Raw genomic sequence first — 18,917 nt, 5'->3', positions numbered from 1 at the left:
ACCACATGATAGAGCAATCTCACTTCCGGGTATAAATCCAAAGGAAATGATTCATGATCTCAAAGAGATTTGTACCCCCATGTTCACTGCAGCATTATACATAACAGCCAAGAGAGGGGAACAACCTTAGTGCCCACTAACAGATGAATGGATAAAGAAAATGTGATGTGTGTATATATATGGAATATTATTCAGGCATAAAAAAAAAAATCCTGCCATTTACAACACCACAGATGGACCTTGAGGGCAAGATGCTAAGTGAAGTAAATTAGACCGAAAAAGACAAATACTGTATGATCTCACTTAGATGTGGAATCTGAAAACATCCAATTCCTAGAAACTGAGTAAAATGGTGGTTGCAGGGATGAGGGGGTGAGGAAATAGGGCGCTGTTGGTCAAAGGGACAAAGTTATAAGATGAGGAAGTTCAGGGGATCTAAGGTACTGTATGCTGACTGCAGTAAACAATACTGTATCCTATACATGAAAGTTGCTATAAGAGAGAAGAGGTTTAACATTCTCACCATAACAACATCAAATGGTAATTATATGAGGCAGAAGTTAGCCTGACTGCGGTAAACGTTTTGAAATACATGTGTGTGTCCGATCATAACGCTGTACAACACCTTAAACTTACATAACATTATATACGTCAATTATATTGCAATAAAGCTTGAAAAAATAAAATTGCATAATCTAAAAATAAAGTACTAACCTATTATATAAGCAAGGTTGATTCTAAGCGAAAAGTATTTTAAATAACTTATATGTTGGTTAAAATATTAAGCATAGTTATTTTAATGTGAAACAATTACACGTCTGCTATTTGAGGTACCGTCCATTATATTCCTAATGCAAGAATTCCAAAAATACTCTCCCAACATCACAGTCTACTGAACTACAGAACATTCCCCTCCGTGATTCAAGTAGCTTTATGGTTCATCAAAGCTTTCTTCTGATGCTGCACAACCGTGAGTAAATATAAAATGATTACCTTAAGATAAGAGTACACTGTCTACATCTCCCAATAGCCTTAATAAATATTCTATAACTTCCACAAAAATGCTGTTTGATAGGAAAAAAACAAATGTATTAAGTATCTCTAATTTGCCACTTAAATTTAACTTGTATTTTAATGATCAAAACCTGAAATTACCCTATTAGAAAATCAATGTCCCTAGAAAATGATTTAAACTCTAACTGGTGTCTTGAAAATCATCTAAAAGAAGTAAAAACTACCTGGGAATGAGAAGAATGGAAAGAAATTCTCAGGAAGAGTCACCTTGTTGGGAAAGAAAAGAATTCTGTCCATTCATTGTGTCATGATGGTTTTAACACTTGAGCTTAAATTTTCTGCATTTATAAGAATGCTTATCAATCAGTCTTTTGCAAACCATTGAAACATTCCTAAATACTTTGACCTTTTAAGAGTATCCTCTAGGGGCGCCTGGGTGGCTCAATTAAGCATCTGACTCTTGATTCTGGCTCCGGTCATGATCTCAGGGTCATGGGATGGAGCCCCACATCGGGCTCCGTGCTCAGAGTGGAGTCTGCTTCTCCTTCTCTCCGTTCCTACTCCCACTCCCTCTCTCTCTCTCTCGCTCAAATAAATAAATAAAATCTAAAAAAAAAAAAGAAGAGTATCCTCTAATCAAGAGTTTTCAGCACCTCCCCCACGAGAGCACAGCGGGGGTGACTTTGATGCTGTACAGGGACAGGAGCATTTGCCACCTCATCTGACTCCTCAGAGCCCAGACTGCTGCCCCTGCCAGCGCCCAGGCCCCACAGCCCCCGGGCACAGCTGGGCACAGCTGGCTGGTGAGAGGCTCAGACCTCCGGCCCGCTGCCGCACCCAGCCAGGTCAGTACAACCTCACAGAGGCAGGGGCACAGAACGGCCTTCCAGCCTGCAGAAGACTTATTACATGAATGTTCGTCTTCTAAATCCTAACAACCTTTAAAAGCATGGGGAGGATTTGGAAGGGATTGCCTCCTAAGAAGCCGGCACACTGCTGATTCCTAGTGCTGTTTTCCTTTTGTTAAACTTCATCCTCTGCCTGCACCTGCCACATCCCCACAGACAATGGCAGGAGGCAGGCTTGCACATGGTAGGCACTCAACACAGGCCTCCACAACCTGGGCTCTGATTAAAACACCGCTTCAGTCAAAGGCCAAGTCAGGCTTTTGGTCTACTCTTATTTATGTATTTATTTAGTCCTCTTTCATTCCAGGGACTTGCCAGGGACAGTGCTGGATGCCAGGTGAACACAGTAAATGGGGGCCTTGCCCTTATGAGGCTTGCAGCCCACCAAAGCGCTGTTCACATTCAAGACCATGACCTTCCGGGGCTGCTACAAACCTGCAGCCGTCCTCTGCAGGGAGATGGATGAATGGCAAATTGCAGTCCGAGCTCATTCTCCCTGGAGGCTGCAATGCCCATTTGCTGAACAATTCAGAGTGGACATTTTGGAGAAGTCTCCCTCTAATGCCTCGGATAGTTGTCCACACTACTAAATTTGGCAGTTGAATGAGGAAAACTTGAATAGGAAATCAGTCTGAGCAACAGCATTAAGGAGCCAGCAAAGTGTCTCTTTCTAGATCCACCCCAGAACTGCTGAACACCGGCCCACGACCGGACACTGTGCCGGGTTCGTGAGGCCATTGTAAGAAAACAGTCTGTTTTGCTGGAAAACACTGTTAAAGGAATAAACATGTATTACATACATAAACGACCTGGAAAGAAATTCAACTGACAGTTTTCAAAATGGTGAAATATAATGTGTGAAGTATGATAGAAAATGATCTGTTCTTAAACTGAGTTAACATTTTCCTTACTTACACATGTATCCGACAAAGACACAAAGGAAGGAGTGACAGAAAAAGGAAAGCAGAATCTCCAAAGAAATGCAAAGTCATCAGGGTTTTCAAGGGAATAGTGCGGAAAAGAAATTTACCAATAAATGCATTTAACAAAAGAGCAACTAATATTACCAAAAATCCTCCATGATACAAAGCAGATTAAAGAAAAAGTGGACAAACCGCGCCTGCCTTCAAGGTGTTTGCGTACTCAGAGTCTGGGATTCCAGCACTTTGTGACATTCTATTTTATCATTTAACACATGATATTACAGATCATTATCTATATGACTAGCTCCACAACCTATTCGACCTGAGAACAGGGGCTGTGTTTTGTCATTCTTTATATCCCTTGCACCTACTTACAAAATGTTGACTGAAGGAATAAGAAGCAAGCAGTGAATGAATATGAAAAAGGCACTCTTCTGTGTGGGGCCATCCAGAAAGCTGTCACAAAGAAGGTGGGACGTGGAGCATTTCCATAGGCAAAGACAGGAAAGCACAATGCCGCAAGAGCCAAAGGACAAAGTCTGGATACAGCTCAGGCCACAATGAGGGGGATCCTGTCACAGAGACAGCGGAAGCCTGGGGGCCACAGAGAGAAGCTCTGTTTTATTCCACAGGCATCAAGGGGGAACTAGAGTGTTTTCAGGGAGGGGAGTAACAAAATCCCAGCATTCCTCTGGGAAGACTGCGTGGGCAGCTGTGTGAAGCATAGATGGGGGGAGGAGGGGATGAGGCAGGGAGATCCGCTGGGTTTCACTGCAATAACCCAGGTGAGATTCAAGAGTTGACCAAGAGTGGTGGCAATATAAAGAGTGAGCAAAAGAAAGAACAAGCTCAGAAAAGAATCTAGGCGATATACAAGGTAATGGAGGCACATGAAGGAGGATAAACGTCACAGAGATGGAAGTAAATCCCCAGGAGGAGAAGAGAACAGGGCCTTCTAAAGACATGACATCCAGCAAGGGCCTGGAAAAGTCTAGTCTTTGCGGTAAAGCAAAGATGGGCTTTTTCTTGACTATAGTATTTATATTCAAAAAGAGACTATACCTTGTCTGGCCCACTTGACCCTGCTGATAAAGAAACAAGGACTTCTGAAAGTTACACAGTCTAATTCAAGGGCAGGACCTTGCTGGGGGCAGTTGAGTGTGGTCAGGCCAGGGAGCCAGGACTCGGCAGAGAAGGAGCAGAGCAGTCCCTTCTGTCCCTGTGGTAATTCATAACACAGATGTCTCCATGCATCGCACAACCCAACTCATCTAAATTATTTCAAGTAATACTTTAGCACAGAAATAAATACCAATGTTTTAATACCCAAATAAATTTGCCTGAAGGGGGACACCATGAATACAGTATCCTCTGCAAGTGGCCCCAAAGTTCCTAGCCTACAAGGTTCTAATGCTACAATTCCAGGAAACAAAATTCATTTTTCCCCGGAGAACGTTGCCCTAGAGCATATTTTTCTAGAGGAGTTAATACAACAGAAATGGGACTGTCATCCCCGCAACCATATAACTAGAAAAGAAACAAGCAACTATTTTTTAAAATTAAGTCTCAGAGGACTACCCCTTAGATTGTCCAAGCCCTAAGCATCTGCTATGCCACACCGTGAAGGACAAACTTCATCACCAAAAGCAGGTCCAGAAAGCCCAACAGAGTGCAAATCCATGATGACGGCAGAGCTAAAATGAAGATCTGATGGAGCCCATGGATAACCTTGTGTAATTCTCAATATGCACATTAATGATACCATCAATGATTAAGGAAAAATCTGTTAGGAGTAAAGATGTTCTTACTTTTTCTTTCATTTAAAACTGAATAATAGCAACAACGCTAATGCATTCTATTTACCTAAAAACATTTGAGAAAGTAAAGGCTTTGTGCTTCCATGAGTTGAGGGAAAAAAAAATCACTTCTCTAAAAAGGGTCAGCATATATGGTTTAAATAACGGAGACCAGGGGCACCTGGGTGGCTCAGATGGTTAAGTGTCTGCCTTCGGCTCAGGTCATGATCCCAGGGTACTGGGATCGAGCCCCACATCGGGCTCCTGGCTCAGCGGGGAGCCTGCTTCTCCCTCTCCCTCTGTCTCTCCCCCTGCTCATGCTCTCTCTCTATCTCTGTATATCTGTGTCTCAAATGAATAAATAAAATCTTTAAAAAAAAATAAGAGACCAAGTTATTAATCAAATCGAAAACGCCTTATTTTTCAGACATAAGATGAAGAAAGACCATTTAAAATTTCACCAATGCAGCTGTACTTTCACCACAGAGATTTTTATAATGCTCTCTAGTGTAAAAACATTGCTTTATCAATTCTCCACTAAGGCATTTCCCAAGTAGATTGTCATCTCTCCATAGTCCTCAAAAGAAGCACCTTGTAAACGAACTTGCCATGTCTCTACACTAAAAAGAAATTCCTGAAGTCAACTCACCAGACCTGCACTGGGAACATTTCACAAAGCATCATTACATAAGTAAGCGTGTTCCTACAACACCACAGAAATAAACCTCTTTGTGACATGCTATAAAACGGACCCACACCCCAAATAAACAAAGGATGGAATGGAGCAGGCAGCAAAATCAGCCTGTAAAAATGAGTATGTTGAGGAAGTTTCTTTCTTCCCTTCTTTTTCCTGTTTTTCCTTTCCTTTGTCCCTCCCCCTTCTAACTTTGCATGTCCTATACACAATGAACACTGTTAAAGCGAATTCTATCAATGAATTAAAAAATAATAATAACAGCTTTCAGGAAGTGTCGTAAATGCCAGCAATCAGATGCTTGGCTTTATCTGGTTCCTCATGACAGGTAATATTGAGCCTTGCACTAAATATTTTACATGTGTATCTCAAATAATCCTCAAGTTAATCATATTGCTCAGGGCTGGGATATGCTCTACATTTCACAGAGAAAGAAAGTGAGAGGTTAAGTAAACTGCCTGAACTACTGAACATGGGGAGACTGAGCCCAAGCCTGGCTGGCAGCCACAGCGCCCCACACGGCCTAACTCCTGCCTCAGGACCACATCCTGCCAACTCCAGAAGCTGGCCGACCTCCCTTCTGCTGGGCCCTGTCTGCCTTAATCTCCAACCATCCCGTCAACGCTTCTCTTCCCACATCTGTTCCGGACTAGTTGCATTACCAATACTGCAATCGAGTTAACGCCCAAAGGGGAAAGAAAACGGGAAACCAGCAGGTTCAGGGGGTTGCAAATTTTTGTGTATTTTTTTTTCCTGGCAAGGCAAGAATTGCAGACTCCATCTTAATGCCAAGGAATAAATCCTTGTCTTCACAGAACAGTGGGAATTTTTTTTCTTGAGAAAGAACGAAAAGTTAAATGTAAAAAGGAAAACTTTAGGGGCACCTGGGTGGCTCAGTCGGTTAAGTGTCTGCCTTCAGCTCAGGTCATGATCCCAGGGTCCTGTGATCGAGCCCCGCATTGGGCTCCTTGCTCAGTGGGGGCCTGCTTCTCCCTCTCCCTCTGCCTGCCGCTCCCCCGCTGCGTGTGCTCTCTCTCTCTCTTTCTCTGTGTCAAATAAATGAATAAAATCTTTAAAAAAAAAAGGAAAACTTTATACAGAGGGTATCTTTATGACTTAGTAAGGGCAAAATATTTTTCTCTCAGAAGACATAAAAAATACAAACTATAAGTGATTAGATTAATATATATTTACTGCATTCAAATAAAAAGCTTCTGAACTGAAAATACCACAAATGTGGAATTAGAAGATAAATCGTAGACTAGAAGGCATGTGTCACGCTTCCGACAAGGAGATGTGTCCAGATGCTTTCGTCTGCCACCTGAAGAGAGCGCCCAATTCCCTGGCCTGCCACCAGTGTCTCGTGTCTGGTACTCATCAGACTTTTAAATGTTTTGCCAAACTGACAAGTATGAAATGGTATCTTATGGTTGAGATAATTTCACATTTTCCTGACTATTCCATCAGTACTAGAGAAATATGGCATCTTGTCACATGGTTCTTGGAGACATTTAGGGTTCTCCATCTGAGAACTTCCTATTCATCTCTTTATCCAGTTTCTTTCTGGGTTGTTTGTGTTTTCCTCATTATCTATAAGAGCCCATTGTAGAAGTAATATTTTAACAAAAATATGTGGTTAACATTTGCTACAAACACCTTGTGATTAGAGCTTTTATAGAACTTAAAGAATCAAAACAAGTGAATGAACAAAAACAATACAGTTCAGATTTAAAGTATTAATTTAGTGTGAAAATGGATGTTGTCCTAAAAGAAAATCATCAGTGTTTCATTTAATAGGAAGATTTATTGGCAAGTGTTAGATTTGACTTGCTGGTGACTTCTGATTTTGAGCCTTCACACAATCCACCCTGATCAATGTTGTTATTTTTCCTTGTAAACAGTGAACTTTTAATTACAAATCAATTTAGAACTTTACACACATACCGACGAAGTATATGAACAATTCTCAAGAGAGTAAACAGCCTCATTAGTAACCAGAAAAATACAAAGTAAATCAATAAATTCCCATTTTCTAGAAATCTAACTGGCAGAGAATTTCTGAATGATAACAGCTAATGCTGGTGACAAGATACAGTGACGTATTCTCATACAGGGCCGGCAGGAGTACAATTCAGTATAATCTAAGTATACCAAAATGCAAAACCTTAAAAGTGTTCACAGCGTCTGAACGAGTGATTTCACCACAAAGATGTGTTCAAAGGAAAGACTCAGTCACCAGACTCCTCAGCCCACCCAAGGATGTTCACCCCAGTATCACTCCTAGACTGAGCATCATGCATAAGGCACTGGGAAGTTAGCTCGTGGACAGCTCCAGGCAGTAACAGACTTTTTACTTCAAGAAACTGATTCTGCTAGAGTGGGGCTCCCTCCTTCTCCCATCCAACACCTACTTCTAACTCAAGCCTGGCCAGAGCATCCTATTAACCACCTGTAGCAACTGCTTCAGGTAGAATCATACACCCAACCAGGCCCATCAAGGCCCTTTCTGGCAGGTTTTTGCCAGAGTTACTAAAGAAGGAGTCCTATCTCGCTTATGAGGATGGTAGTGCCCTGACATCAGTCTTGGGCTATGGGCTGACCATGATGCCCACTAGATGAAGAGAGCCTGTCCCAGGGATGGGTACTGTATGGGTCATCTCAGATGGATACATCTGAGCCTGGCATCCCCATTTCAACTTGATTTACAACAGGAGCCAGTATTTCCCACTGTTGATTAAGCCTGGCCGAGTTGGGTTTCCATCACCGAGCAACAGAAGTACCCTAATGTATTCATTTTTTTCCATTAAAGTATAATGGAATTAGATTTTTAGACTACCTCACTATCTCACAGGGCATTTAATCCTGAGATGAAACGCTTCCAAAAAATTAACAAAATTCTGGTAGACTTTCTGCTAACTAGGTAGATGTACACCCCAACAAGACACTTAGCACAGAAACTGCTCACTCCATTATTTCAAACAAGCCCATTTTTATCCCACCTGAAAGAGAGCACCCGTGCTATATGAAAACGGAAAACAAATCCTTACCTATCCAGTGATTGCACTCTCAGTCACCTATCATTTCTATAAAAGGTGGTGCTCCTCCCAAAAAGGAATATGCAATACAGAACAGATATTACTATGTAAAACAGACCAAAACAGAAAAAAGATATTGATAATACTGGCAAAATTCTTCCACCTCTCATGGAGCTAAACTTTTGGTATTTTCCCCAACCATATTTCATTGGTTGGAAATACAGAAGTTATACAAAAATTTATAGAAGACAGTATTTTTCTTTTGACTCATAATTTAAAGAAAAGCCAAAGAAGCCAGTAATTAGATAACCTAGATCCCATTCTGTAGGGTGCCATTTATAAATGTCAAGCACCTTAAAGAATACCCAACAATTTGGGCTTACATAAATGGAAATAACAAATATTTTGATGTGTAAATATCACCTCTTGGAACACATTATTTCATTTTTTTTCTGTAGCTTGCCTTTCTATAGTTATTATTTTTTAGCAGCTTTACGCAGATACAATTGACATACAATAAACTGCACATATTTAGAGTGTAAATTTGATAAGTCCTGACGTATATATGCACTCATGAAACCCTCCCCAAAATCAATATAATAAATATACCTATCATCCCTGAAAGTTTCCTTATGCCACTTTATAAGCCCTCTGCCTCTCTCAAAGCAATCACTGATCTGCTTTTTGTCACTATAGATTTGTTTGCATTTTTCAGCATTTTATATAAATGCAAGCATACAAGAGGTAGGCTTTTCAGTCTGACTTCTTTCACTTAACATGACAGATTTGAGATTCATCCATGTTGTAGCATGTATCAATAGTTCATTCTTTTTTACTGATAAGTAGAATGCCATTGTATAGATATACCACATTTTGTTTATCCATTCCCCTGTAGATGGACATATAGATGGTTTCTACTTGGAAGCTATGAAAAAATAAAACTGATGTATATATTCACGTACTAGTCATTGTACAAGCATATGCTTTCATTTCCTCAGGGTCAAAGGGCTAGATCACAGGGTAGGTCTATGTTTAATGTTTTTGAAAACTGCTAAACTGTTTTCCCAAAATGGTTCTACCATTTTCCACTTCCACCAGTAGGGTATGCGAGTTCCAGTTTTTCCACATGCTTGCCGACACCTGGTATGGTCAGTCTTTGTCATTTTAGCCGTTCTAAGAGGTTGTTAGTGGTATATATTCTTCCATTTTACTTCGTTTTAGTATGATTTTTTTCCCTTGCTATCAATTAAACTAACAAAACCTATAAGTGTTAAGACCTAATAGCTGCGCCCAGAAGTGATTCATTTCCTCTTACTAGACATATAAAAGAAGGACTGATGAAGCAAATGACAAGAACGCTTTTGAAGAATTTCATGTCTTGGGTGGGGAGATGACTAAATACCCGTTAGGTTCCCAATTATCATAATATATGATTCCATCAAACGAAAAATACTTGGTAATTTTAGCCAAATAAATAATTTCTAGAGAAGGCTAGTAAAACTCTGCTGTTCAAACAGAAAATGAGAGCTTGTTTAAGTTAAAAGTAATATACCACTAATTCAAGGTATAAATTATTTGTTATCAAACTATACACAGACACTCATATGTTGCCCATATATAAAAGACCCTGCCTTCTGGTCCATGACATCTAATTTACCATCACTCTAATGGTTTCATTTAGTTCCCTAAACACTCTCAACCCCAAAGCCAGTAACCATGAAGACACTCTCATGAAAACACTCCCGTTCTTTCCCCTTTGGTCCTTCTGCCAAACCTGCCGAAGAAGTCTCTCTCACTGCATCTCACCATTTTCCCCTTTCTGTTCCCCTACTCTCAAGCCACTAGTGGAAAAAACAAAATGCATATGTAGATGAAAAGGCTGTGATAAATGTTCCTTGCCCTTCCGGATTCCCTGTTTCGTATGAAGAATGCATCACCCGGTCCAGACCCACTCCAACAATCGAAAAATGCTCATTCACCCGTCAAGATTCACCTCAAATTTTCACTTTCTCCCACTTGCAAAGTTAATCAATCACACCTCCTGAGTCTCCACATTGTTTATAATCCTTTCAATGTGCTCACTTTGCAACAGGCGCCTGACTCCCAAAGAAAGAAGCACCAGAAGGGAGGATCCACTCTACTACAGAATGGAGTCCACAGGTTTTCCGCCAGGCCCCAGTCTCAGAGTCATGCTCTCTCTCTCCCCAGTTCAGAGTCATGTTCCAAAAAGTTAAAATCACTACAATTCTGACTGAAATGTGTGGAGTACCAGGATGATTTCATTCAGTGAAGAAATACTTTCACAATTATAGCTATTTAAGGGGTATTTTGCCCAAACGTAGTTACCGCTAAGAAGTCCTATATTACAACGTGTTGTAAGCATTACACTTTAACTGTTCTAAGTGAGAGAAGCATTCTTAAAGTTGAATATGTTTTCTTAGTCTCCTCTGTGCACAGATGCTACCAAAGTTATCAAGCTACCTATAAATAATCCATAAACTGGAGATGCTTTAATACAAAAATGCAGAAAATTGGAAATAAGATTTTCCTTGGCATCAGTTAGAATGATTTCCACTTAAGTAATTCTCAACTCATTTGACACATTTCTTATCACTCAAAATACGGAGTCCAAATATAGAAGACCGATTCTTTCAACACCTAAGAATCTAAGGCCTGTCAATCAGTCTTCGACAGGTATTACAGACACTGACACATTTGAGCCAACAATGTACCACTTTGATAATATCAAAAGATACATGCCATGCTTTCCAAGTAATGATGCCACATCGGCAGAGCATACTATAGATGGGGTTCACTTCAGGTTGATAAGTAAGTGCCATGAGACCAAGAGGAGAGTAGAATTTCTTTGTTCAATGATAGCTTACGTTTTTTTAGATCTGCTCCAAGGGCTCTTTTAATGAACAGTCACCCCAATATTATCTTGGCCACATTATGAATGAGCCCAAAATAGTTGAGCTCCTCAGGGTAATAATGAAGCATGGTATCTGTATTAACTCTCAAAGAAATGGTCATGTCTGTCTGATTTCCTGTAATGTACACACAATAATCCGGCTGTGGCAAAGGAAGGTGTAAAACCCTGTTTATCTGGAAAACCATCCATATAGAAGGAACTTTACAGATTTGGAACTATTAGAGTTCAGCCCCTTGTATCAATGCCTCACTATCTACCACTTTTTATGCTAAGCGCCAAGGACACAGAGCTAAATTAGACACAGAAACTGCCCTCAGGAAGCTCATATTCTCTGGGGAGAATGACAGATGCAAATAATCTCAACAAAAGTACTGCATGTTCAAGACGTGGCAATAATGCAGAGGAGGAGGAGATCTAATCATGTGAAAGATAAAAGGTATTTGTGAATATTACAAATGCAGTCTAAGAAGCTTAAGGGAACACTAAGTTTTCAGGATTACATTAGCAAAGAGATGAGAGGGCAGATAAGTATTTCTTTTCCCTGAAACATGAAATAAAGACGGATGATCCTGCAAACAACATTTACGTCTCAATACACAGGAAAGAGGAAAGAGGAGCTGATCTACATTAGAGATGAATTCCTCTAAGCCAAAGAAAAGCAGAGGGCCAGGAGTGCAATCTGAAAGATGGCTGAGTCCCAAAAGCCCAGAGACAAAAATGACACCATGGTCATTCATAGGCCAGGAACCAGTCACAAAAACATCTTTTCAAACTCAGGTAGGGGATATGACCTGATCAGAATGCCTAGGTACATTCTGTGTAGGTGACTAGATCAGAATGTCTAGGTGTCTAGGTGAGGGAGGCCTCGAATAAACCAGACAAAACAGGTGAGTACAGAGGCAGGGAATATAGAACCAAATCAGCCCCACACCAATTTCCTTCAGGATTCCTTACCTGACACCTTTTATATCTAGAACGATCGAAGTCTCCTCAGCTTCTAAACTCTGACGACTTTCTGAATTACCCAGAGCAACTAGGAAAAATCTGAGTATACCTTATATACTTGACAAGTACTACTGAATAAAAGGGCTACTTTCCAAAAGTTGGCATTAAGGCTCAAATCTCAAAAGAAAGAATGGAGGGCGCCTGGGTAGCTCAGTCGCTAAGCATCTGCCTTCGGCTCAAATCATGATCCCAGGGTCCTGGGATTGAGCCCCGCATAGGGCTCCCTGCTCTGCAGGAAGCCTGCTTCTTCCTCTCCCACTTCTCCTGCTTGTGTTCCCTCTCTTGCTGTGTCTCTCTCTGTCAAATAAATAAATAAAATCTTAAAAAAAAAAAAGAAAGGAACTAAGGGAAGAAGGGCATTCCAGAAGGATGTGATGAAAAGCTTGGATGCAAGCATGCACATCCAAGGCAATCCTCAGGAAATGGTGAGTGGAACAGATGACTGGAGGAGAAAGAAAGGAAAATGAAGACGAAGGACAAAGAAAGGAAAACCTACCACAAAGGTAGGTTTGGCCACATGACCGACCAGGATCTTGAGTGCTGATCCACCTGGGAAGTCCTAAGGAGCCATCCAGTGTTCTCAGAGACAGTGATTAGACTGATGGTGGGAGATAAACAGAAACTAAACCCCCCCCAGTAGAGGGATGTTAAGATACTGTCCTGTGACGCTACTTAAGTTCTGATAGAGATCAGGGATTTTATTAGCATATGAACATGAGGAAGTACAAAAGATTAGCACTAAGAAATACAGTGTGTTAGTTTAATCCCAAACAAAAAAACAGGAATAGAAACATCAATAGACTGCTATCTGGAGTTCAAGAAGAATCCTGAACCTACCTCTTAAAAGATTTAGTTGAAAAAATTGGTATTTCTCTTAATACAAAATGCCCAATAAGCCCCTGTTCTGTTTTATTTTGTTTTCTTATCCCCTTCCTTTTGTAACCATCCATTTTGTAGGTATTTATCTGATGTCTCCTGCCACGGCACCATGACAGCAAAGCCGTATCATTTTCTATTTCAAGCAAAGGAAGAAAAACACATGAAGGTAAACAGCAGAAATTGTTTGACCAAATTGTTCTGTGCTCTCCCTCTAGCCCACTTAAAAGAACAAAGATTTAAAACATACAGAATAATGCTCCAAAATAATTTGCTCATTGCTTCCAAGTGACACTCCTAATTAGTAAGCCTTAAATTAATAGCCTTAAGGAAAGTGGATGCTATTAAAGAAAAAGTAACTACAATGATTTAATGGCATTATATGGGCATAAATACCACGTGGAAATTTAGAAGGTATTTGAGATCCCCTAAGAATTGTGAAGTCCCATGTTATATACCATGCAAGTATTAAGACAGCCATTTTTCAGGGGAAGGGCCTGATCTATATTAAAGGCAATTTTCTTAGCAACCTGAGCACTTTAGATGAGAAGCTAGGCCTACTTACATTTTACTCTGTGAGTTAAAGAGAAGTGAACTTTATCAATTAAATCTGAATTAACATAAAGTCATATCTAGAAATAACCTCTAAAAAACACATACATGGTTAGGACATTAGCATATCTGAATATTCTTTTAAGTATTCTGAAATATGAATATCAACATGCAAAAGAAAGCATCATTTCAGTAGTTTTCACTCTCAGGCAACAAAAGAACAGTCACAGATGACTGGGTAACACAGAATCCTCTCTATCTACATTTTTATGTAATTGTAGAAGCATATACAGGTGTAGGAATAATCTCAGCGGCGTGATCCATTCATATAAAGATCCCTGAACAGGAAACCAACTTAACAAATTTGCTCGTATTCAGGAGAAGAAAGGGTTGCTTCAACAGACAAAGGATAATTTGAATTTTGAATTTTGCTCAAGGGCAAAGATACATACAAGTGTGCAGGTACTTCTGCGTGTGTGTGTGTGTGTGTGTGTGTGTGTTACTGAGGTATAATACAGACTAAAGACCACAAGTCTCAAATTTATAGTTCAGTGATTTTTAACGTGTGTGTGTGTGTGTGTATATATATGAAGCCATCATGATAGAGAATATTATCAGCACTCTAGAAGATTCTCCTGTGCTCTCTCCCAGGTCAAATAATATCTGACTTCTATCACCGTAGTTTCACCTTTTCTTGACCATCATATAAAAAGGAATCATACAACATGTACACATTTGTGCCTGGCTTCTTTGGCTGAACGTTAAATCTGTGAAATTCACCTATGTTACTACGTGGATAGACAGTCTGTTCTTAATTGCTCAGAATATACCACAATTTACTTATCCATTCTACGAATGATAATATTTGGGTTGTTTCTAGTTTGGAGCTATTATGAATTAAGCTACTATAACACTCTTCTATGTATGTTTTGTGTGTGTGTGTGTGTGTGTGTGTACATAAGCACTGCACTCACTTGTCTTGAATATATACCTACAAGTGGAACTGCAGGCCACACAGTATTTCTCCTGAAATATTAATGGGAAAACGAGTATCTTTCTTCAACATGCAGAATGATTTGTTTGGTTATTTCTTTTACCTCATATGTATTTAAAGTAAAGTCAGACAGCCTCTAGTGCAATGATTCCAACCCAGCTCAAATAGCAGAATCCCTTGGGAAACTTTGTTAGAAATTCCTCCATGCCCCCACCCCCTGCCAAACAAAACTACCGCAATCAAAACTATAAATGCAGTGAATGGGGTGAAGAGATACTGCTTGAGGAAATAAACACTGTGCAAACGTAAGATATTATTATCTTATCTAATTTTAATTTGTTTAAATTATTCCCACTCAGAAGTGAAAACTAAAGTCAGGAGTATTTATTCATTATTTTTTAAAAATATTTGTTCACTCTCGCTGCATTTCTAATGAAGAATAAAGTTTTGGAATAAAATGGCAACCATTCCATTCAAAGAAAAGCAGCAAATTCAAGTCATAATAGTATTTTTAGAATTGAAAGAATCCTTTTTAAAATGGAGTGATACAGAGCCCCACAAAGCAATCACATCATCAGAAACAGGAAAATAAAATAATAGAGGAAAAAACTCAGAGATGAGAAGCTGCAGACTAAGGCTCCTTTCAAAAGAGGACAGTATGAAACTTGTCACCTGAAAGTCATATGCCTAATATGGAAATGTTCATGAAGAAGCCAGGGTCTCCTGAAAAACTTTTTCCATAGAAGACTATCAAATTCTTTGAGAAAGTAAACAAAATACCATCAAATCATCTTCCTCTCCTGCCAGAAAAAAAAGAAAAAAGGTAATGGGGAAGGCAAGGCTCTAGAGAACTTCATTTTCGAAGATGTCACATGGGCAGACTGGGGAAAAAAAAAAAAAAAGTGTGGGCAAATTTAGGGGGGATGATACCATAAATTACCTGAAAGATGATATGGGATATACTTGACATAAAATTGACATCAGAAAGGATATAAGTGAAGTCTTATACTGTGCAGACACAAAGACTGAATGAATGAATGAGTGAATAAACCCCTACAGCATTTTTCTTGGTTTCTCTTTTGGCAATGGACCCAGCAGGTAGGCCCATGAACCTCAGCAATGAAGCACTGCAATTTCTATACAATATTTAAAAGACTTCTTTAGAAAGCAGAGTGTCACATAATCCTCTACCTAGAGCAGGAAGTTCAAGAGACCAGACAGGTGAGATTTTATTGGGTTGTTTCTTGTTTTGTTTGTTTTTGTTTTAATGGTGAGGAGCTACGGGTAACACCACGAAAAAGAGCTCTTCCCAGCATCAGCTACACATTTGAATGGATGGCAACTGAAAGAACAAACGTTTAAGTCACCAAGATGGGTGTCCAGGATGTAGATGGAGGGTCCAACTTATATTCCTCTTGTCTGAAAGATGCTGAAGCAAAACAAGAACCCACAATTTGGGTATTAGTATAATTCGTGTGCGTATGTCCCTTCCTGGACTGTTCCCAAGATTCTGTCAAGACTGAGTGGTTCAGTTTCTTTCAAGTAAAATGAAGCAACCTATTCCTTTCATACACAATGTGCCAACTTCAGGAACTGTGGTCTCCTTTATAAACTAACAAACTATAGAAATGATCCCTGAAAGTATAGTCTTTCCTTTATAAACTACACCAATGCCTTCTAACAGCTCTTTCAACAAGTGCTGATGCTGTCTTTGAAAAAGTAATGCCTGCCCCCTAAAATGAGCACCCTGTTCACTCCGAATGTTCACATGCATGCAACCATGGATGCTCTTGAAACCGCCAACATCTTAAACACCAAAACCAAGCTTCAAATTCCACATTTCTTTCATCCTCAATGATTCCAAATCACAATTAAAAAATTAAAAAGCCTAGCTCTTTACTTTCAATCAATATAATCCCCCAAGAATCCAAGCATCAAAACAGTCACATAAAATAACAGCTTTCTATATTTAAAAGAGATAAACTGAACCAGCAAGGTGATCAATTAATCTTCAGTTACATTTGGGATCTAGAAAAGATGGTGGGGCACGTACTTACAATTGACCAAATGAGGGGGCTTCATACTTTAAGGATTTCACAACTTCCCCTGTATGTAAATTAGGACCAGTATTCACTAATAAAAGCAGTACTTTTTCTTTAATAACAATTCACCTAGATATTCCGCACTGTTCTAATTTAAAAAGAACACATACAGAAGTATTTTAAATACTCCATTTAAAGTCAAATGGATGACTATAATTAACTAAAGAATTACAATTCAACAGATTTATAAAAATAAATTTTTAAATGGTGTTTATATATAAAGATACAAAGTCAAAATATAAAATGTATATATATATGCCTATATATATATTTACAGACCTCGGCCGTTTTACGTTCACCTTTATAATTTTTAGCATATACTATAAAATTCAGAGTTACATCCTAAGCACTCTGATTGAATTGATAAAGGCTCTTTCTTTAGACTATTACAACAAACTGCTAAAGCTAATATTGTAAAGCATAAATTTTCAGCATGAAGTCTAGTTCATACATTATTTTATACTGTATACTTACTACATCAAACTTCTGAGTGATGTTCCCCTGGACATCAAGTAAATAAACCTTGCCATAATGGGTGCCCAGTGCCAAAAACTGCAAGAAGAACAGAGGGGTCAGTTTATTAATGTACCATTAATACACATTTAGTAATCAAACCATTTTCAAAGTCAAGAGTCTGAATGTGTAAGTGGTCCGCAATGCCTTGGAAGATACATACTCCTTGGAGAAGGCTTGTTTCCAGCTTCAGGGAAATAACAGAGCAGGGCCTACTTTATTGTGAGAGTGCGAGCTGGCTGTCAGAATGACTCATGAGGACCCTCATCTGCTGACAACTAATGGTGTGTATGCGGTCCGTACACAATGCCTGATGGACTAAGGCTGCAGATTCCAGTGTAGCTGGGAAAGCATGACCAACCTACAGTTGAGCTCGAAGTAAGAAGGGAATGATTAACCCCCCCATAATTTATGGCAAATGTGTAAATCTGTGCTATCATTTAAGTTTAACAATATACACATGCACAAACGACAAAGTATGATTTTTTTTTTTTTTAGAAAGGGAAATCTAAGTCATGCTGAGAGATGAAAAAGCTTGGAAGTATTTATACTATCAGTTAGCATTTAGATGCCTCTATAAAAGTTAATGTATAATACTGAGTGTAAATGTTTATATTCTAATGCAAAAAAAATCCTCTTCTGTCACAAAATAACTGCTAAGCTACATATTCATTTTATGGTATGAAATAGTTCGTATCTCCCACTGTTCCTTTAATTCTTTGAACTAACCCTAAACAAACATGAAGAAACTTTAGGACTACCTGAAATATGACATGAGATTTTTCTTCCTTTTTACTTCTTTCAGCATAACTCAAATAGTTCCAAATTCTATGTATTTCATTGCATGTGAGCATGCTTCATTGCAACCTATAATGAAATGCTCAAATTTACAGGCACTACTAAGCGTTTCAGTCAAGCAGCACAATCTTTATAAAAATAACCTTACAGAAAGTCAAGATTTGAAAGGATTTTATCGAAATGGAATTGCTTAAAATGAAATTTCAGTTCAGGCACTTAAAATATGAAGCTACATTAAAGAGAAGTCACAAAAAGGGAAAGAAGGGGTTCATTAGAAATTCATCCCCTGCAATGCCTTTCACTCCTGCAAGGTTGCCTTTTTTCAGGAAGAAAAAAGTCCCCCGGGTAAAAAAATCAATACTGGTTAATAAAACATCAGGTGTGCAGACATAACTAGGTATGACGATTCCAGCACACAGGCCTGCCTGAATGCACCGGGTGCCATGCCGATTACTCATCCAGGGAAGACAGCAAGCCTGCTGGAAACGGGATGCCTGGGCCCCGCAAAGGAAGGGGCAAGAGGTAATTCTAGGGGGAAATTAGTCTGAATATTTAAACCAAACTGGGATGTTGTATCCAAAGCAAAAGAACATTCTAATCAGAAACAGAGGACTCAGATGGCTCAGATGGTTGTAATTTTTTTTTCCCACAGTGACTCTGACAGTACTTGAATTAAAAAAAAAAAAAAAAAACCTGCATAATACTAACTAAAAACAAATACTCTGCCTCTTTCTGAGGCTATGATAAAACAATGAGTCTTAAAAGCTCACTGCAC

At 39.2% G+C, this 18,917-nt stretch overlaps 1 protein-coding gene across 1 annotated transcript in view; it reads right to left on the bottom strand.

Annotated features, from left to right (window-relative positions):
- The window catches only part of VPS41 (VPS41 subunit of HOPS complex), a 142,552-nt gene that overhangs the window by 114,352 nt on the left and 9,283 nt on the right, over positions 1–18,917 (bottom strand). The window contains exon 2 of the mRNA XM_078059868.1: positions 17,306–17,383. Coding sequence (XP_077915994.1) covers positions 17,306–17,383 — 78 coding nt within the window. The remainder of the gene's footprint in view (positions 1–17,305; positions 17,384–18,917) is intronic.

This window comes from Halichoerus grypus, chromosome 12 (assembly GCF_964656455.1).
Source record: "Halichoerus grypus chromosome 12, mHalGry1.hap1.1, whole genome shotgun sequence".
Lineage (NCBI taxonomy): Eukaryota > Metazoa > Chordata > Mammalia > Carnivora > Phocidae > Halichoerus > Halichoerus grypus.
Note: the sequence above shows the minus strand (reverse complement) of the source record. Positions and strands in the feature narration are given on the sequence as shown.